This window comes from Mandrillus leucophaeus, unplaced genomic scaffold, assembly GCF_000951045.1.
Source record: "Mandrillus leucophaeus isolate KB7577 unplaced genomic scaffold, Mleu.le_1.0 Scaffold129, whole genome shotgun sequence".
Classification (NCBI taxonomy): Eukaryota; Metazoa; Chordata; class Mammalia; order Primates; family Cercopithecidae; genus Mandrillus; species Mandrillus leucophaeus.
The window spans coordinates 2,552,586-2,574,847 of record NW_012101243.1 but is presented as its reverse complement, the minus strand read 5'-3'; the positions used below and the strand labels follow the sequence as shown (position 1 = coordinate 2,574,847).

Below are 22,262 nucleotides of genomic sequence, written 5' to 3'. Positions count from 1 at the left end.
GTCCCACTGAGCTCTCAGCAGCACGGTGTTCTCCCTCGCTCCCTCCTTCCTCCTCCTCCTCCTCCTCTCTCTCTCTCTCTCTCTTCCTCCTTCACCCCCACCCAGGTCTTGCTACCTAAAACCATAGAACCCCAGTTAGATCCTACCCATCCCTCAGGATCCCACTTAGAAGCCACCTCCCCCAAGAAGCCTCCTTAACAGCCCAGCTGTGGGCTCCCAGCAGGTCAGGCTGCCCTGTCCTGCCCATGTCTTTTCCTTTCTCTCCACAGACTGAGGGCTCCTTGGAAGCACACCTCTGTCTCACTCACCCCTTGCAGAGTGCCTGGTGAATAGTAGGTACCTAATTAATATTTGCAAATAAATAAATCAGCTTCCCAGGAGTTATGGGATGTGCCTGAGGCCGGCAAGCCAGGACAGATAGGGCTGGAGTTGCTATAGAATGTGGGCTTCCAGAGCCCTGGCCGTCTGTGGCCTTTGTCCTGCTGTATGCAGCCTGGGCTCTTCCTGTCACTCTGGTTATGGGGAGGAGAAGAGGCTAGGAAGGGCCTGTGAGGGACAAGCTTGGGATGCTCAGCACTGGAGGGACAAAGGAATGAACTAAGACCTTGACAGAATGCCACTAGTTGGGAAAAGCAAAGTAAACACGCACATCCAGCTGGATGAGGACAAGGGCTCCAGCCTGGCCACAGTCACTGTACGTCAGGAGGAACGAGCCTTCCCACACACAGACCGAGGATCTTGCACAGCCCAGGCCACACACAACCTGCCGGAAGAAACCTGAAGTGGGTCTTGAGCCATCCCCGAATGGGGACTACACACCACTCAGCCACTAATGACCCACCCAACACGTCTCCAAGCGTTTCCTCACAGGTCCCATTTCCCAGAATGACACACCAGGCCAACTGAGAGGCAACTCCAGGAGACAGGATTGTGGTTTCATCTGTGTTACAGTGAACGGTGAGTCCCAGGCAGGAGGCAGCATGCAGGAGGTTGGTGTCAGACCTCGGGCTTCAGGCCTCACTCGAAACAGAAAGCAGAATGGCCAATGCAGGGCCAGCCCAGTATCTGAGGGTCTGCAGTACAGGGAGGGGTCAGGGCTGGCCCCTCATAGCAAACAGGCAGTGGCTTGAGGAGTAGAGTTCCAGATGATCCCGATCCTGCTTGGAAGGGTGGGTGGGTGGTTGGCTGGGTACGGCAGCTGACACCTGTAATCCTAGCACTTTGGGAGGCTGAGGCAGGGGTTTGGCTTGAGCTCAGGAGTTCGAGCTCGTAACAACATAGGAAGACCCTATCTCTACCAAAAATTTAAAAAGTAGCCAGGTGTGGGGGTGTGCCTATAGTTTCAGCTACTTGGGAGGCTGAGGTGGGAGGATCTCTTGAGCCTAGGAGGTTGAGGCTGCAGTGAGCTGTGACTGTGCCACTGCACTCCAGCCTGGGCAACAGAGCAAGACCCTGTCTCAAAAAGAAAAAAAAAATGAAGTAAAATTTAAAAAAATCTTTTTTTGAGACAGCATTTTCACTCCTGTCACCCAGGATGGAGTGCAGTGGTGTGATCTTGGCTCACTGCAACTTTCACCTACCGGGCTCAAGCAGTTCTCCTACCTCAGCCTCCTGAGTGGCTGGGATTACAGGTAGCATGCCACTGCACCTGGCTAACTTTTGTCTTTTTTGTAGAGATGGGGTTTTGCCACGTTGCCCAGGCTGGTCTCAAACTCCTGAGCTCAAGCAATCTGCCGGCCTCAGCCTCCCAAATTGCTGGGATTATAGGCGTGAGCTACTGCAACCGGCCTACTAAAAAAAGGAAGGGCAGGCAGACGAGAAGTCTGTTTTGGATGTACACACAGGGCAGGAGTGGGGCTCTCAGGCCAGCTACCGGGATACAAGGGGAAGGGGGCTCTGGCTTTGACTCCCTAGGGATCCAGTACACCAGCCACAGGCCCAAATCTGACCAAAACAGGGATTGGCATGGGGAGGTTAGGGTGTACAGAATTGTGTTAGAGCATTGGTCATAAGATGTGGTTTCTGATGCCAGCTCATTCAATTTGTCATCAATAATTACTCATTGAATATTCTTTTTGGCGCTAGGGATACAGCCATGAAGAAGACAGACCCAGGGCTTACCCTAGTGGAACCCACAGTCTACTAAGAGGATCTGACAAACAAGACTGTGGATAAATACACCCCTTCACAGCTTTGTGAGTTTGGGTAAGCCTCTAACCCTTCCAAGCCTCAGTTTCCTCATTTGTATCATGAGCTAATAATACTACTTCCTTCAAAGAGCTGTTATGAAGAGTAAATTTCTTATAAGAAAAAAAGGAAAACAACGTAAAGGGCTGTCAGTAGAGTAGTTATGTAAAGTGTGGTGAGTTCCCATATGCAAGACTCAAATAGGAGGTTCCTCTCTCACATATGAGCAAACATCACCAGGACATTTTACTAAAAGGGAAAAAAGTCCCACTTTCATCATCATGTCAATAATAAAACACACATACCCACACACAAATAAGCCTCTTTCTCCATGAGCCTGTGAGTTTATGTAAATGCACAGAGAATGCTTCCGAAGGCCATCTGAGCACGTGATCAGAAGATTATAGGGATCACGTGGGGCCAGCCCCTAGTAAGCTCTCCTGAAACAGGAGCCACCGTTTTTTATTTTTATATTTTATTTTTTTGAGACAGAGTCTCGCTCTGTCGCCCAGGCTAGAGTGCAGTGCCATGATCTTGGCTCACTGCGACCTCTACCTCCCAGGTTCAAGTGATTCTCCTACCTCAGCCTCCCGAATAGCTGAGACTATAGGTGTGTGCCACCACATCCAGCTAATTTTTGTATTTTTAATAGAGATGGGGTTTCACTATGTTAGCCAGGATGGTCTCGATCTCCTGACCTCATGATCCCAAAGTGCTGGGACTACAGGTGTGAGCCACTGTGCCTGGCCCCATGAGCCACTATTAATTATGATTTTAGGAAAAGATTTTCTTACGTTCTCTGTTTTTAAACAGAATGAAGGTAAGTGTGACACTTTGCCCTCCTCTTTTAAAAAAGCTAAATTTAAACAAGTTCCTTTTCATTTATATGTAATCCTTGATTAGTATTTTCCATCTGCTGGTCACTGACTCACAAAACAAAAGGGTTAAAAAAAACTGCTTCCCTTGGTTCATGGACTGTTTCTCCAGGAATCTGTTCTGGGTATTTGAAGAGCATGTTGCTCTTGCTATTTCCCATGTCAACACATATGAGTAATGGCAACAGGACTCTCAACACCCTGGAAGCTGTGGGTCATCATCCCGGTTTTTGAGATAAGGAAACTGCAACCTAGAGAAGTTAAATCACTTTAGGAAGTGGGGAGGCCCTCAAGCAATCCACTGGTCTCAATCCCTCCTTCCTTCTCTCACACTCAGGCGCACCCCCCACCATGGATGGTTTACTGTTGTCATTTCCTGTTACTGACTCTGAGGAACAACCATAATTAGCAAATGCACCATGCCACAGGCAGAAAAATAATAGCTCCCAGGGTAAAGGATGGGGCCTTAGTCACCAGTTTACCTGTCGGTATAACTAATAATCCACACATAATTTGTTCTGTAATAGGGTATGGCACTGAACAACTCAAACAGAGCAGGATTTAAAAAGCAATCCATAAGCCAAGATGTTCTCTATATTCAGCTCTTGATTTCAGCAATGATATCAAAGTTCTAGATACTTCCTTGAAATCTGTACTCATCTGGTTCCTAGAAGAGCTCTGCTCTGTCTTGCCCAAGGAGAAGAAAATGAGGCAGGTGAATACCAGCACCTTCCTAGCTCACAGCAGGATATGGAACTGATAACATGTCCCTAAATGCCATATGTCTCGATGGAAGACACAGAAGCAGGGGCTGAGCTTGGGCTGTGCATGACATGCAGGGCTGAGAAAGTGGGACAAGGGGACCTCATGAAGGGGCTCTATGAGGAGGTGACACTGGACTCTTAGTAAAATTCGAAATGTCTCATTTTGCACTCTGAGGCTGCCAACAGGTCCAAAGGCAAGGATGGCATAATTTTCATGAAGAGAGGCTCTCTTACCTCAGTCAGTGCTCTGGGACAAGGATATGCCTCGAGTGACTGCCTCAGTGAGCAAGTGGCCCCATCTGACGCATCCTGTTAAGTGATCTGGCAGCAGCAGTAACAAAGTCCAAAGCCAGCAGCCCCAGGAAGTACTTGGACCCCCTGCTGGAAGGCCTATAGGTTGATACAGCCTGCCTGAAGGGCAACTTGGAAATACCTGCCAAAGGCGCAAAATGCATATGCCCCTTGACCCAGCAAATTCCACCACTTGGAATCTACAAAATACCAGCATGTGTGTACAACAATATGTGGAGGGATATGCAAGGCTCTTCCATTTTATTTATTAGTTACTATTTATTATTTACTTATTATTACTATCTATTATTTATTACTATTGACCAGGCTGGTCTCAAACTCCTGACCTCAAGTGATCCTCCCATCTCAGCCTCCCAAAGTGCTGGGATTACAGGCATGAGCCACCACACCTGGCTGCAAGGCTCTTACATTTAAAGTGACAAAATAGGCCAGGTACAGTGGCTCACACCTGTAATCCCAGCACTTTGGGAGGTCGAGGCGGGCACATCACTTAAGGTCAGGAGTTCAAGACCAGCCTAGCCAATGTGGTGAAACTCCATCTCTACTCTCTACCAAAAATACAAAAATTAGGCAGGCGTGGTAGTGCACGCCTATAATCCTGGCTACTTGGGAGGCTGAGGTGACAGAACTGCTTGAACCCGGGAGGTGGAGGTTGCTGTGAGCCGAGATCACGCCATTGCACTCCAGCCTGGGCGACAGAGTGAGACTCCATCTCAAAAAATAAATATATAAATAAAATAAAGTGCCAAAATAACCAAGGGCAACCTCAATGCCCGTCAGCAGGGCTGTACCTAGTCCAAACCATTGGATATTACAGAGCCATTAAAAAATTATCTCAAGACAAAATCATTAAGTGAAAAACAGCAAGCCAAAGAATGCTACTTAAAGGAGAATGCCATTTACCTACATAAACAAAAAAAACCACCTCTCTTTATGTATCTGTGTATATAGCTGTCTATAAATGCACAGAGGAAAGTCTGCAAAGACATACCAAACTGATCCCAATGGCCACGTCTGCAGAGGGGCAGAACATGATGGGGGCTCAGGCAGATCTTTTCTTTTCTTTTCATTCCATAGTCTTTTTTTTTTTTTTTTTGGTAGAGATGGGGTCTTGCTATGTTGCCCAGGCTGTTCTTGAACTCCTGGCCTCAAGTAATCCTTCTACCTCAGTCTCTCAAAGAGCTAGGATTACATGCATGAGCCACCACACTCAGCCCATTCCATATTCTTCTATTTTGTTTGACTTCTTTCCCCCAGCAATAATGAATTCATGCATTACTTGGTGATTTAAAATACATTTTAAAAAGAGATTAAGAAAAAAAAAGGTAAGAGATCATGCCAAGAGTCCAGCTGGTTTCTTTCAGCTATGAACACACTTGATCCACCTGCCTTTGGTTTCCATCCCTAACCCCAATCCCTCTTTCCAATAATTCAGTTTCTCCTGCCTTCAATGGCACCTGATCACTTGCAGACACCCCGCTGTGCTGCTTTAGAGTCCCTTCTCTCAGAAAGGCGGCCACAGAGATGAAAGCTGTTATCTGGCAAGCTCCATGGAGCCTGACAAGACTCATGACAAGACAACAGGCTGTGGACTATTTCTGTGGAGCTTGCCAACCTCCCTAGAGGCCCAGGGCAGGCCCAATGCCCTCCCATGCCAGTCATCACTGGGAGGTAAGGAAAAGGAAGGAGATTCCAGAAAGGTAGGAGAGCCAGAGCAACCTTCTGGATTCCTTCAGGATATGCAGTTGAGCCCTGCAGAATTCTGCCTGCGTGGGTCAAAAGTAAGAGGGGCTGTGCATCTACCATCCCTAACTACAGTGTGAGAGGCAGAACAGGCCGTCCGGCTGGGCCCCACCCAGGCTACAGGGCCCTCCATCTCTCTTTCTTCTGTTCACGAACCAAGACAACTGGCTGGGCTGGACATTAATCCTCCAGAAATGTCCATGCAGGAAACACCATTCCCATCACTCACTGAGAAAGCCCTAACTCCTTTCTTTTCCCGCAGCTAACCTTGGAGGCAAGAATTACCCTGGGGATTATTCACTGGCATCATTAGTCTTTCCAGCCAGCCTGCTTCCCATTCAGGCTATTACACATAGGAAATGCCTGGCTGTGCCAATGGCAATTGAAATGGTAAATGGTACAAGTGATTCTCATAAGACTTCCACTACGAGGCCAGAGCCTGACCTAAAAGAAGGCAGCACGTGGAGGAGGGAACTTCCAAGAAGGGTGGGTGAGTCCACCTGGAGTTTGCTAGACCCGCTGCCACAGAACCTCTGCAGAGCTTATTAAAAATATAAATTCCTGACTCTGTATTCCACATTGAATCAACATTTCTGGGAGTGGGATCAGGGAACTTGGCATTTTAAAACAATCAGAGTCATGTACGTGGGACGGTTGCAACACAATTGCAGGGTTTAAAGCCTGTTAACAGGGAATCTGTATTTTTAACAAGCCGCCTCTGAGGATTCTGATTGAGAATCCTGCTCTGTGGAACAGAGGGACAGGCTTCCCAGCTCAGGGAAGTACCTTGCTGGTACTCCTCAGCCTGTGACCGCAGCCTCCTCTCCACCGCTCCCAGCCACACAATTTATGCTCAACTCCTCAACAGCCAGATCGCCTCCCTCTCATCTGCCTGCCTTAGTTCCTGCTGTCCCGAGAGTCCATAGAGTCTCTCCTCCCCTTGCCTTGCCCTCTCCCCCTTACTCTGTGTACTCCCTATGGGTGCTGGAACCACAGGCACTATTACAGAAAGGGGTGCCTCAGAAATCAAGCCTTATGTGAATTTTGTTCTTGGCTCCTCCAATGACCTTTGACAAGAGATGACCTCTGCAAGCCTCTGTCCCTCATTTGTAAAGTAGGGATAACACGCCCTGTCTCCCAGGCTTGCTGAGAATTCAGCGTGACTATGGCTCAGTGTGGTGCCCAGTACCTATCTGCCAGGTTCAGTCTTACACTGCTCTTACTTCCTCTCTAACTGGGAGCTACTTGAGGGGAGTAACTGTCCCTCCTTCACATCTACACCCCCGGTATGCAGAATCCAAGGCCATGGTTGAATGCTTGAGGCTACAAAATGAATTTCTGTCCCCAAGCTGACCCCCATGCTGTCCCTCTTACCTGCCCAACGTTGAAGGTCAGTGTGATGGCATAAAAGAAATTAGAGTTGGCACTTCCTGCATAAATCCAGAGGTGCCACAGGACAGGGAAGAGCAGGGAACAGACGATGATGATACAGGTGAGGACAAAGATGTTTCTCAGGACTGCAAAGACAGAGGGTCACAGTTAGCCTGACGCGCTCTCTCTGGCACCCTTTCCCTGCTGCGATGGCCGCCGGAATGGAGAGGCCCAGGGTGAGCCTCATGTAGCTCAAAGGCAGAGCACTGCCAGAGGTACTAGAGTGCCGGGAAGCAAATCCCAGACTCCCAAGTCAATGGCTCCCCATGCCCACAGCTGGTGGTAGCTCCTGGATTTGGATTATTTCCTCCCACTGTGGGCTTGGCTTGCTGAAGACCAGCTATAGTTAGAAATGCCATGAGTGCCTCAGGGTACCAAACAGGGCATTTCAGGAAGACATTCCCCTCACCTCCTAATCTTGGAGGGTCCAAGAGTATCCCTCTCCCCAAGCAGGGCACCATCTGGCCATGTGGGATGAGGGGTGGGAACCCCAGCATGAACCGTGATGAACAGAGCCGCACCGTGGGTCTCCATGGTGCCACAGCCCTGGGTCTTAGGAACACGTTCTCCATTATCCTTAACTGGTGTCTTAGGACCCCTGCCTTGCTCTTCAAACATTCCCAACTCTCCCTTAGATGATAAAAGACCTCTTTTTGACACTGTCTCTCACTCCCTGCCCCTAAGGGAATACCGAATCCCACCAGGAAGAAAGCTCTCCCTGAAGTCTCAGGAAGGACCTGCTACTCAAGGGTGGTCCAGAGGCAGGCAGGCAGGCTGGCTGGCTTCAGCCAAATGGGAGCGTAGCATGGCAGCCGGGTACAGATCTTGGTTAAAATCCCGCTCTGCCATTTATTAGCAAGTTTCTCTAGACCTCAGCTTCCTCATCTGTAAAATGAGACTATATACCTAGTATGTACTCATAAAAATTAAAAATTAGGGTGGGCATGGTGGCTTATGCCTATAACCCCAGCACTTTGGGAGGCTGAAGTAGGAAGATTGCTTGAGTCCAGGAGTTCGAAACCAGCCTGGGCAACATAGTGAGACCTCATCTCTAAAAAAAAATTTAAAAATTTAAAAATAAAAAATGTTTAAAAATAAAAATAAAATGGGGCTAAAATGCACACTTCATTTGGATTAAGCAAGATGACATGTGAAAAATGACACAGATATATCACTGGCTACATTAGTTTTCCATTGCTACTGTAGCAAATTCCCACAAACTTAGTGATCTAAATAATATTCTTTATTATTAAACAGTTCTGGAGGCCAGAAGTTCCAAAATAGGTCTCACAGGCTAAAATCTCTAGAGGAGGATCCCCTGCTTGCCTTCTCTAGTACCCAGAGGCCCCTGCATTCCTTGGCTCATGACCCCCTTCCAGCTTCAAATCCAGCAATGGTAGATTGAGGCCTTCTCACATTATATCACTCAGACCTTCTTTTCTGCCTCCCTCTTCCATCTTTTTTTTAATAGACTATTTGAGATGGGATCTCACTACATTGCCCAGGCTGGAGTGGAGTGGCTGGATCATATCTCATTGAAGCTTCGAATTCCTGGGCTCTAAGGATCCTCCTGTCTCAGCCTCCTGAGTAGCAGGGACTACAGGCGTGCACAAACATGTCCAGTAGACTTTATTTTTTAGGGCAGTTTTAGTTTCACAGCAAAATTGGGCAGAAAGTACAGAGCTTTCCCATATTCCCCCTGCCTCCACCTCTTCCACTTTGAGGGACATTTGTGATTACACTGGGGTCACATGGATTGTCCAGGATAATCTCCCCTTCCAAGGTCTTAAAGTCCCTTTGCCATGTAAGGCGATGTATTCACAGGTTCTGGGGATTACAACGTGGACATCTTTGTGAGGGGAGGGCTACTACTCTGCTTACCGCACTGTACTTTTCCCCCCCGTTTCAACTCTCTAGGGGCTATCAGACAGCAGGATTGCCTATTACTTTTCTTTCTTTATACTTTAATCATATTTTTTAAAACTAATAAATATTATTTAAAATAATTAAAAGAATACCTTTTTGAAAAGAACTTAGCGCTGTGCCTGCTTCCCAGCAGACACTGAATGGAAGTTCCCTTCTCTCCTCTGATATTGACCTTCAGGAAATCCCTTCTCCCAAGTGAGAGTTTTGGAAGACTTACAGGGAGGAGAAACTCCCAAACATTTAGGCCACTTGTCTTAGTTGTACAACAACTTAGTAGAGATGCTATTCTGAGGGCTCATGCATTGGAAGGGGCCTGGATGATACAGATGATTCTCAACTCCTGCTACAAAACAAAATCACGGCTGGGCACGGTGGCTCTCGCCTGTAATCCCAACACTTTGGGAGGCCGAGGTGGGTGGATCACCTGAGGTCAGGAATTCGAAACCAGCCTGGTTTGAGAGCCTGGCCACTAGACGTGGCAAAACCCCGTCTCTACTAAAAATACAAAAATTAGCCAGGCATGGTGGCGGGCGCCTATAATCCCAGCTACTCAGGAGGCTGAGGCACGAGAATCGCTGGAACTGGAGAGGCAGAGGATGCAGTGAGCCGAGATTGCACCACCACACTCCAGCCTGAGCAACAGAGCAAGACTCTGTCTCAAAACAAACAACAAACAAAACAAAATGAAATCACATGGGGAGCCCTCAGACTAAGTCAAAGTCTCTAGGGTGGGGTTCAGGCATCCATATGAGGTTTTAAAAGCTTCCCACGTAATTCCAACATGCAGTCGAGGCTGCGAACCACTGGATTACAGCTGCAGCCCCTTAACAGTCTGCGGCAGAGATGCCACTGAACTGTGTCAAAGGGAGAATAATCAGGACACGGTTGTTCACAGTTCTTTGTAAAGGTGAATGTTTTCAAGTTATAGTTCACTCTTTATTGAGAAATGATAAGTATCATTTTGTTGTCATTAAAAAGTCCTTTATTTTATAACATTGGGAAGAATGGCTGATAGTTGATTGTTTTAATGTCTTCAGCAAAATAAAAAGCTGGCAAGTCTGTCACCTCACCTGTGTTTATTGAAACATTAGTGGTCTGAGAAATCCCACAATTTGGACACTGGCCTGAAGGGCTTGCAAGATCCTCTTTTCTAATCTGAAGTTTCTGCAATTCTGGATCTTCAAAGATAAAATGTCAAAACCCTGACTCAAGCCTCCTGAGACCTCCCAGGAACAAGGAGTCTTGCAAAGGGACATTTTCACTGAGAATTACTATTATTATTAAACCATGTTACTACCTCAAGAAAGGAGAACAAATGCTTCCCACTCCTCTAACCCAACATCAATATGTACATTTCTCAGTGGTTCTTTCTGATCCCCTGGAAATTATTTTGCTGAAAAGAATATAGACTATTCCAAAAAATAAAATGCTTGCGGCCTGCCAGACCAGGTAGTTCTTGTTCTGTGTCTCCAGCCAGTGACACAGATTTCAGACAGGGTGACAGGAAGGAAACCAAGTGCAAAGAGACGAGAGAGGCTCACTGGCAGCCTCTGGGTGCTATCTCGAAGAGCTGCAAAGATACATTCCCATGCGGCTAGAGAACCGTCACTAGCATGCAGTTGGCTTCTGACCTGTGGTGACCTCTGCAGGAACGGGGAGCTGCTATTCACTCTTGCTGGCTGACAGGCCAGAAGATTAAAGCTATATATGCCAGAGCAGATAGAGCTGGAGACCTGGGGTACGGGACAGCTTGTTCCAGGCACCAGAAAGCGTCAGAGGTGACCAGGGCCTAACAAGATGAAAGGGTCCACCTTCATCAGACTTGCGAGGCCAGATGGAATCAGGTGCCCCACCACATTCACAGGGTGGCTTATCCAATCTCTGGCACCATGACTGATGAACTGGAACTTCAGGCAAGCCACTTTCCCTTCTGAGCCTCAGGCATTCAGAAAGAAAATCTCACCTGAAAAATCCAGTCCCATGAGAAGGGGAATGGAGGGGATGGAGACTTCAAAGGCCATGGTGATATTCCCTTTCTTAAACAAGGTGCCAAAACACGTGGGAATATATTTTATCATGATTCTTTATATCTATCAACATTCTTTCATCACTATACAATAGTAATAAAAACAAAACAAACACACAAATCCAGCCCCTTGGTAACTGGTTCCTTCTGCTGGACTGTGCAGGCTGGCATGGGCTCTGCCAGCAGGCTGTTCCCTAACACCACAATTGTGCGTCTGTATGACTCATCCAAGCTCCAGAGAACCCAGTGTTTGGGGCCTACACTCAGGGAGGGGCCACATTCCTTTTCTCCTCTCTACTGTACAGGAAAACAGAAAGGTGAATGTGGGAGCACGCATGTTAGCGCTGACAACTAATGTTTAAACGGGATTCCTAGCCACATTAAATATATTCAACATAGGCTTAAACACATCTCAACACATACATCCCACTCATAGGTCCCAAGGACCAGGGCTGATGCTGCTCCTGGCTAATGATTCACAGTTGTCAAGCCCCAAGCAGGTTCTCCAAGCACGTGTATTCTCTGCTGCAGGAGCAGTGAAGCAAAGGCAGACAGCTCCTGTTCTTTGCAGGATCTTCAGCCAACCTGAACCTGCAGACTGTGTGCCCAGCCGGCCAGCAAAAGCAACTATTAGATCATTCAGGTTTCTGGAAACCCCATCCTTCTTCTTTGTGCCTCCTTACCCCAGAGGGCATAAAATAGTTTATTCGAGTCTTGAAAAATATGTTTATTCTAATGACTCTGACTACCAAGCCCAAAGCTCCGATCACGGAACTATGTGAGAGACTCCCCTGCATAATTAATACTCACGCTACTAACTGCAGTGCTATTTACAGATATTCCTTCTCCAACTTAACACACTCATGAAAGTTATTCTCTTTGATTGATGGAAAAATCAGAGGCTCAGAAAGGTTAAATGATGTGCCTGAGAACACGTGGGGCTCGTAATGGGAATGACAGGATTCAGAGTCAAGTGAGTCTCCAGACTGCTCAGCAAATGGGAAGAAAGACAGTCACTGAGGGAGAGAATGTGCCCAGTGTGGGATGGGCAACCACAAAAATCCATTCTACATTCTTGAAATCCACTGTCACAAACTGAGGCGTGTCCACGTGTTTTGGTGGTCTCATGATTTGTCACTGGTCACTCTGCCCAGGGGCCCCAAGCTGACTCTCAACCTGCTAGACTGGGTGACTCTTGTCTGAGGAGAGACGATGTCACTGCAGAAGACACTGTTTCCTCCTCCCAGTCAGGCCAGATGGGTCATGGCCCCACCAGGCCATCACCTGCAGGAGCAGCCCTGGCTCAGCTGCCCACACCACTGTTTACCTTCACTCAGAGGCACACTCCTATAGGCAGGCTGCTTCCCACAGCTGGTCAGTTTCACTTCCTGGTTAACACCCAAAACAACAACAAAGACTGACTTCCTCTGAAGCCTGCACTCCCTAGTTCATTCTTGACACCTTGCTGGACACCCACAGCAGGAAGGAAAGTTCAACAGCTCCCTTCCATGCCTCATTTAGAGAATTAGGTGGTGCTGGGCCACTGACACCGCCTTTTTACTGGGGAGGTTTAAAACCCACTCCACAAATGTTTGCAAGGTCTTCTGTGTGTCAGCTTCAGTCCTGAGTGCTGCAGATACAAAGTGAATGAGTTGTGATATCTACCCTGAGGGAGCCCCCAAACACTGAAAAGAACCCACGATAGGGGGTTAAGAGCACTGGGGGCCTAGGCAGCACAGACAGGTCACCACTAAGCCACCTCTGAGGAGGGGATGATTAGAGCTTAGAGGGGTTGTCACAGTGGGCAGGGAAGTCTAACATTGCCCCTCTGCCTTGTAGTAACCTTTGGGTGCAGCGCTGGGGAATGGTTCGAAGCCTAGGGTATAGAGTTCTGCTGTCTAGTATGGTAGCCTAGCTACATGTGGTTTCTGAAATTTAAATTAAAAATTCAGGTTCTCAGGCATACAAGTGGCTGCCCTATTGAACTGTGCAGACAGAGGACATTTCCATCATCATAAAGCCCTGCTGGACAGCACTGGGTAGGGGTTCACAGATCTGGATTCCAATCCCAGCTCTTCTAATTAGAAGTCACATGACTTTGAATGACTGGCTCTATCTTTCTGTACCTCAGTTTTCTCATCTGCAAAATGTGGATACTTACCTCAAAGACTGGTGTGAAGATCAAATGAGCTAATTAATGCATGTAACACTGTGAGAGCCCCAGTGGCCAGGACACAGTAAGTGCTGAATAAATGGCAATTATTTTTATCATCACAAGTCCGCAGCACCTAGAAGCAGATATTGTGCCTCATGCCTCTGCTCCTCTCCTAGTGCTGCCAGCACCACAGGTGCCTGGTAAATGCCTATGAATTCCTTTTCCCCGCAGCAGTCTCACCCAGGCCCAGGCTGACACAAATCTCTGGCAGAGGCGGGAGTACTCACATCTGTAGAGATGGTTCCACACGGGGAAGAAGGCCATGTAGAGCGCCACGTCCCCTACTGTTGGGTAGGACTTAAAGATGGCGATGATAGCGATCTGGATAAACATGAAGAAGATGGGGTGCTCCCTGGGGCAGGGCAGGGGAAACAGAGAGAGAGGTAAGTCAGGGACCTACCCTAGAGACTCCTGACTCCATCCTTTGAACCAAAAATAATCCTCAGGGGACTTCAGGAAGGGGCTAGCTCTGCTATCCACAAGACATGGGCCAGCAGCAGAGCAGAAAACTACAGGGACCTAGAAATACCCAGAGATGGTGAGAAGGGCCTGGCAACCACTAGGGAAACAGCCCACAGAGACATTTCCCATGAACAGCCCCCCTCTGCCTCTACCAGCTCTGGGCCTTCCCCCAGGAGCCACGGAGGAAGAAAACAAATGAAGTCAGCATTCTTTATGACTGGGCTTAAATGACTGCTTGGCAGGGTAATTAGGCAGCCTCCCTTGCCAGAGGCCCCTCTGACAACTGGACGCAAGGCAGGAAGTGCCTCCTTGCTGATGCCTTTTTTCTCTGACAACATGGTCAGCAGGGTCTACAGACCCACAGTGCAATGAACTTCTTTCCAGGAAGAGAACTGCGAACTGCAGAGAGCTTTTCACTTCTTAAGGGCTGGGACTATTCTTGTTAACTTAAACTAATAGCAGTTTCAATTATTATTTTAACCTAATAATAAGTGATAGCAATGGGTATCCTCTCCTGAACTCCCTCTGTGTGAGGTCCTTTTCCTGCATCCTCTTACATGATCCTCACCACACCTCAACTGCCCCTCAAGGCAGGCAATCCTGGGCCGGGTGCAGTGACTCACATCTGTAATCCCAGCGCTTCAGGAGGCCTAGGAGGCTGAGGCGGGAGGATGGCTCAAGCCCAGGAGTTTGAGACCAGCCTAGGCAACATAGTGAAACCCCATCTCTACAAAAAATTAAAAAATTAGCCGGGTGCGGTGGCGCATGGCTGTAATCTCAGCTATTCAGGAGGCTGAGGTGGGTTGCTGGCACCAGGAGGTTGAGGCTGCAGTGAGCCGTGATCAACCACTGCACTCCAGCCTGGATGACAGAGTGTGAGACCTTATCTCAAAAAGAAAAAAAAAGTAGGCAATCCTCTCACCTGTACTTCACAGATGAGGAAACAGATTCAGAGAAGTGCATTGACTGAGTAGGTTAGTAAGCGATGGAGTTGTCTGTCTCCAGAGCTCTTAATCACACCCAATACTGTTCTCCTGAGTGCTGATCACACTCCGAAGCTCTGGTCAGGAGAGGATGGGGGGACAGAGCTCAATCTCAGTGCCCCTCCGAGAGCGGACCAAGTGCTAAAGGGAAGCCAACAGGAAGAGGCTGGATCTATACCCTCCTCTGCTACGCTTCAACCACATGCGCGTGGCCTACTTCTGCACAGTACCTGGATGCCTAGCCCATGAAGTTTTCTTCAGAGATTAATGACATTTTTGTCTTGCAGGTCAAAGGTCAGGGTGACTCAATGGGTGTGAATCTGAATCTGAGATGTGCAGACAAACATGTCCACACCCAGAACACTCCAGGGCTGCTGTGCAGCAAATGCCTCAGAAACGCAGCTTGGCAAAGGTGTGCAGCCCTGTAGCCTCTAACAAGCGTCCAGCTATACAGCTCAGTGTGAACATCTTCCTAAACACAATCCAAATCACTGGCTTCGGGCTTTTCAGGTAGCTGGTAACAACGGCAACATTTCTATGAAAAGGCTGGTGAAAACACAATGACAAAAAAACAGACTAGAGCCTCCTGCAGCACTGCACAGGGACTCGGGTGGCCTGAAGGGCCCTGTTCCTGCAAAGCTGACACTGAAAACAAATCTTGCAGGGGGCAGGAGAGCTTAGGTGGAGCTTCATACCCAGGCAGAAGAGGAGACAGCAGGGAGAGCAGGTCTCTTCATATTTTCTGTCCCCACAACTGTGTGGGCCTGGCTCAGGTCATAAAATGGTGACATTATTGCCTACCCAGGAGCAATGTGTGGCCTTGCATACAGACAATAAAAGCTGCCGGAGAGCTGGCTGCACGGCCAGTGAGGAAAGGTGCCCTGGGCTCTCTGCTGCTCTTCACCCAGTGGCTGGGCCTAACCAGAACGAGGACAGGGAAGGTGGACCACAGACAGCTGGAGAGCTCAGCCGGGCAAGGCTGCCAGAGTTCCGGAGCCTGCCAGGCCATGGAAGGAGGGTGTTCTGTCAGATGCCAGGCCAAGGCTGTGTCATGGGAAGGAAGCATCAGCGTTTGAGGTTTTACAGAATGAGAACCATGTGCACTGGTGCACGGACCATGGAGAATGGCAGCAAGGTTAGGACAGAGAACTCGAGCTCTTGAAATCTAAATCAAACTCTCTTTCAGGTTCCCTGGACCATCTAGGCGTATCTGTAGCTGTCTGTGCCTGTTTTCCCTTTTCTGAAGCTAGGATAACAGAACCATTTCCGGAGGCTACTACAAGCAATCTCTCAGGAGCTTGGCATGGTGCAGGGGGATAAGCATAGATTCTGGAGCCAGACAAACCTGAGTCTGAATCCCAGTTCCACTGCTTACTAGCCGCGTGACTCTGGGAAAATCATCCCACCTCTCTGAGCATCAATTTCCTCAACTATAAACTAAGAGTGATAAGAATCTAACGCCTATCTCCAGGAGTTGCTAGGTTAGGTATGATTATGTTTCAGAGGGTCTAGAAAGGTGCCTGGCACGGAGCAGGCCTAACATCTGTCAGCTCTCTTAGACTGCAGAAGAGAACTCCACAAACCTTTTGGAGGGAAACAGATCAGGAGATTAAACAGTTGCAGGTGGCCAGCCTCCCAATTAGACCATCCAGAGTCCCTGTGGACAACCTGTCACCGGGCTGTTGATGGAGACATCCCATCAGATACACTTTTTCCAAACACACTCCCCTCCACAACCCGTTTTTTTTTTTTTTTTTTTTTGAGACATGCACTTCTGCCTGTCATCCAGGTGTAAGTGCAGTGGCACAAGCAGCTCACTGAAGACTCAAACTCCTGGGCTCAAGTAATCCTCCTGCCTCAGCCTCCCAAGCAGCTGGGACTACAGGGGCACACCACTACACCTGGCTAATTTTGTTGTTGTTGCTGTTGTTGTTGTTGTTGTTGAGACGGAGTCTTGCTCTGTTGCCCAGGCTGGAGTGCAGTGGCACAATCTCGGCTCACTGCGACCTCTGTCTCCTGGGTTCAAGCAATTCTCCTGTCTCAGCTTCCCAAGTAGCTGGGACTATAGGTACCTGCCACTACACTCGGCAAATTTTTGTATTTTTAGTAGAGATGGGGTTTCACCATATTGGTCAGGCTGGTCTCGAACGCCTGACCTCAGGTGATCCACCCGCCTTGGCCTCCCAAAGTGCTGGGATTACATGCGTGAGCCACTGCACCCAGTCTGCCACCTGGTTAATTTAAAAATTTTTTTAGATATAGGATCTTGCTATGTTGTCCAGGCTGGTCTCAAACTCCTGGCCTCAAGTGACCCTCCTGGCTCAGCCTCCTGAAGTACTGGGATTACAGGTGTGAACCACCATGCCTGGCTACCGCCTGGCTCTAGTCCAAAACAGTGAGTAGGCTCAGCAGCAATGTGGGCTTAGCAGCAATGTGGGCTTGAGCACCTCAGAGTGAGGCCAGGGAAAATGCTGGGGCTCCAAAGCCCACACTGCAGCCTGCACCCGTGTGACTGACTCTATTGCCTGCTATAGCGCTGGCAACTGCAGCAACTGAAGGCAGTTTCCTTAGGTGAGATGCTCTAAACCTGACAGCAGGTGTTCCACATTTGAAGGCCACCCCCAAGGCTACTAGGGGCAGGGGCTTCTCGGACAGCTCTGTGGACACAGCAGCAACAGGTCCAGCCACTTACTTTAGCTTTATGGCTAAGGGGATGGTGTAGAAGAAGACGTTGATCTGAAACACACATACAAAGAAGAGGCTGAAGTGCTCAAACATCTCTGCAAAGAAGTACCAGAAAAGACCAATGTTTGGAGTGAGATCTGGAACAGAAAGTCTGGAATTAAGAAAACAAAGGGAGAGAAAAAAGACAAAAGTTATAAATTGTCTGCTTTGACCTTGATTTCTCCTGAAATCCTTGGTTACTACTGGGCAGCCAAGGATGACTTTCTCCCTAGAGAGATCAGGATGGGAAGGGCTCTCTACGTACTCTGGATACAGGTAATTAACAAAAACGAGCAGAGACATATAATGATAACCCATAACAAATATTAGCTAAGCCAAACAAATCTGAAATGAGGCAGGGATTCATCCTAGGAATAAAGAAACTCACCCCTCTTTTACTGCGCAAGACAGTTTAAAATCAGGAGATACCCAGCACTGAAACAAAGGAGGAATGAGTTTTAAAACACAGTATCTATTTTGGGCATTCTAAAGACCTGCCTAGAGGACCACGCTCAAAGATCCGGCTCCTCCCCATTCTTACTCCACACCCCACAGCAGGAGCCAGAAAACTGAGTGCCTGAGACTGCCGTGAGACTTCTAGGGGCTTTAGGAACAATCGGTGGGTTGTGGCTAAGATCCCCGGGGTCCCAGTCTTAACTGAGAAATTAGGGTTTAACTGGAAAACTTTTTGTCCAGTTAAATCAGACAAATATTTTACTGCAATTCTGGCTCTTCTAAAGTTTACATTTTTGATTTAAAAAAATATGAAGTTGAAACCGATCTCAATACACAATTTTAAAAAGACAACAAATAGGGCACACAGAGGGAGAGACGGGCGATGGCTCTTGGTCAGATTTCCCTGACTGAGGCCTCCGCCCAGGTTAAGTTTTTCCTCTTGCTGTAACTAGACCTCCTTTTCCGTGAAATGAGGTAAAGAACACTCCGTGGCCAGCAGAAAGAACTCTTCACCTGGCATCGCAACTCCTGTCTAAGGCAGAGCATGAAGAGCTGAAGTTACCAAGTCATGGTTATGCTCAGCCAGGATTTAACACAAACAAGCAGTCCAGAATCCCAAATGGGAGTTCTGCCGCTCCAGATCCCTTCCCCACCTGCACAGGTTTAAGAGTCTGTCACCCACTGGGCTGTGAGCTCCTCAAAGCTTAGGAGCAACCAAGTCTTTGACACCCACACAGAGCCTGGCACACACAGGGCATTTGGAAATGTTTATAGAATTCATGAATATACACTCAGGCAAGCCTGCAATACTCAAGCCCATTTGAGTTTTCTCTCAAGGTTTGACGTGTGGCAGGTGGCATTATTTTGAAACCGTCAGAGGCCCTCTTGCAGTAGAGGAACACACCCATTTCTGTTTGGAATTGAGCCCAAACCTCCCAGTTAGAGGCTGGTATTTGCTTTAGATGTTCCCAGGGAGTGCTCTTTAACACTTAAGCTGGAGGTTGCAAATTTTTTTGTTTGTGAAAAATCAGACCTTGGCGATGACCTTGAGCAGCAGGACGTAAATAATTCCCACAAGCTTAGCGTTCCAATAATGGAACACTAGGCATACTGGGTTAATCCCACTGTATCAAAGGTGTGCTTTGGAGTACAGGTTCTCAAAGTGTGTTCCCTAAACCAGCAGGCCAACAGCATCGGCATCACCTGGAAACTGGAGAAATGCAAATTCTTGATCCCTCCCCAACATCTACTTAATCAGAACCTCTGAGGGTGGGCCCAGCAATCTGGGTTTTAACAAGTCCTGCAGGTGATTCTGATGCACCTTAAGGTTTGAGAACCGCTGCTATTTAATACAAAGGCTTCCTGTGGTCACTCACCCCGAGTCCAGCTAGAGCTATGAAAACCAAATTAGCTTCCAGAGTTTTGTGGGGCGGTTTTACCTGATGATATATAGTTGTACTAATTTACGGGTGATTTTACGTGATATTATGATTTCTGAATACAATGTAGAATAATTAAATCTAGCTAGTTAACATTTCTATCACCTCAAATATTAAACATTGTGGTGGGAACAATTGAAATTTACTCTCTTAGCAATTTTGGTATGTACAATACTGTATTATTAACTATATTCACCATGCTGTGGTAGAACTCAAGAAAAGAAAAAGAAAAACATATTCCTCCTGAGATTTTGTACCCCTTTGACTATTATCTCCCCATTCTCCCACCCCCGGCATCTGTAACCACCCTTCTACTCTCTGCTTCTATGAGTGTAATTGTTTTAGAGTCCACATATAAGTGAGAACACATGTGGTATTTCTCTTTCTGTGCCTAGCTCATTCCACTTAGCATAATATTCTCCAATTCCATCCCTACTACTGTCATAAATGACAGAATTTCCTTTTTAAAGACTGAATAGTATTCCCCTGTGTATATATACCAAATTTTCTTTATCATTTGTTTGTTGATGGACATTTAGATTGATTCCATAACTTGGCTATTATTAATAATGCTGCAATGAACATGGGAGTGCAGACAAGTCTTCAACAAACTGATTTCAAAAATTTTGAGTTGCCTGTAATCCCAGCACTTTGGGAGGCTAAGGCAGGTGGATCATTGAGACCAGCCTGGCTAACATGGTGAAACCGTGTCTGTACTAAAAATACAAAAATTAGCCGAGCGTGGTGGTGCATGCCTGTAGTCCCAGCTACTCGGGGAGCTGAGGCAGAAGAATCACTTGAAACCAGGAAGTAGAGGCTGCAGGGAGCGGAGATGGCCCCACTGTACTCCAGCCTGGGCGACAGAGTGACACCCTGTCTCAAAAAAAAGAAAAAAAATCCTTTAAGTAGCCAGAAGTGGGACTGCTGGATCAAATGGTAATTCTATTTTTAGTTGTTTGAGGAATGCTGATACAGTTTTCCATAATAGCTGTACTAATTTACATTCCCGACAATGGTATACAAGGGTTCCCTTTTCCCCACAGCTTCTAGAATTTTCTAATGTGGTCATTACTTACATAAAGCCATAGACTGCGGGGATGAAATCCCAAGAGCTGAGAAGGAAGAAGGAGAGGCAAACGATTACCACTAGGCTTCCCACATACATCATGGCATACTCCCAAGAAAAGATCCAGAAGGCCTTGCTCTTCATTTTCACAGGTATGTACTGCCGCTAGGAGAGAAGGCAAAGTGATATAAACTTAGGGATATAAACAACAGAGGGCAGCTATTAGCTTATACTTAAAGATCCCTCCTGCAAAACCATGCTATGATACACAGGTTTATAATTTTTCTTTGGTCTTTAATTAAATAAGAAGGATGTAAGTGTTAAAAAAGGTATTATGGGTGCATCCGCTGATATCAGACCTAGTAACACCATTTCTAGGTATGTATCCTGGAGCCACGCTGCAGAAGATACAAATGGAGGAATATTCATTCCACCATTGTTTGGAACATTAAAAATAATCCTTCAATAGAGGAACAAATAAATTGTGGTATATTGACACATGGTATACTATTTGCAAGGTTAAATGAATACATTGTATCTATAAATGTCAACATGACTAGATCTAAAAGATATGAGGTTAGTTATAATAGAAAATTGCTAAACAAGCCATATTATATGAAAATACTTATGTGTTCTGAGATTATACCAAATAATACTATTATTTACACACACGCACATGCACACACACACACACACCCCGTAAAAGTTTCATAAAACATAGATTAGAAGGACATACACTAAAGTGGTGATAGCATTAGCCTCCTGGGAAGGAGAGAGGAAAATATAATTGGAACCTAAGAAACTTCATATAACCTGGCATTCATATGCAAAGTGAAAATAAATAAACAAGTAAAAAAGACTTAAAAAGAACCCCAAATTTAGGTTAAAAAAAAACAAAAAAACTTCAACTTTATCTGCTTTTTTTTTTTTGGAGACAGAGTCTCGCTCTGTTGCCAAGGTGGAGTACAGTGGCATGATCTCAGCTCACTGCAACCTCCGCCTCCAGGTTCAAGCGATTCTCCTGCCTTAGCCTCCCGAGAAGCTGGGACTACAGGTGCGCGCCACCATGCCCAGTTAATTTTTGTATTTTTAGTAGAGACGAGGTTTCAACATGTTGGCCAGGATGGTCTCCATCTCTTGACCTCGTGATCCGCCCACCTTAGCCTCCCAAAGTGCTGGGATTACAGGCGTGAGCCACTGCACCTAGCCTTTTTTTTTTGAGATGGAGTTTTGCTCTTGTTGCCCTGGCTGGAATGCAACGGTGCGATCTTGGCTCACTGCAGTCTCCACCTCCCAGGTTCAAGTGATTCTCCTGCCTCAGCCTCCCGAGTAGCTGGGACTACAGGCACCCGGCACCCACCACCACACCCAGCTAATTTTTGTAGTTTTAGTAGAGATGGAGTTTTACCATATTGGCCAGGCTGGTCTCGAACTCCTGAACTCAGGTGATCTACCTGCCTTGGCCTCCCAAAGTGTTGGGATTACAGGCATGGGCCACTGCGCCTGGCCTCACATACTTTATTAAGTATGACAACAGCAAATACGAAACAATATAGCAAAAATCTTAGTATCTGTTTAGTTTGGGCAGTAGACATATGGCTATTATTATACATTTTCTATATTTTTTCATTTTTCCTCTCTTAAAAATGTTTT

The 22,262-nt window shown here is 47.0% G+C and overlaps 1 protein-coding gene across 2 annotated transcripts in view; it reads right to left on the bottom strand.

The window, feature by feature from the left end:
- PIGU (phosphatidylinositol glycan anchor biosynthesis, class U) overlaps positions 1–22,262 on the bottom strand; it is a 107,916-nt gene that overhangs the window by 7,328 nt on the left and 78,326 nt on the right. For both annotated transcript variants that reach the window (XM_011972428.1, XM_011972429.1), the window contains 4 exons: positions 20,620–20,774; positions 17,617–17,760; positions 13,707–13,831; positions 7,256–7,398 (listed from right to left, as the gene is read on the bottom strand). In XM_011972428.1, the coding sequence (XP_011827818.1) occupies positions 7,256–7,398; positions 13,707–13,831; positions 17,617–17,760; positions 20,620–20,774 (567 nt within the window). The remainder of the gene's footprint in view (positions 1–7,255; positions 7,399–13,706; positions 13,832–17,616; positions 17,761–20,619; positions 20,775–22,262) is intronic.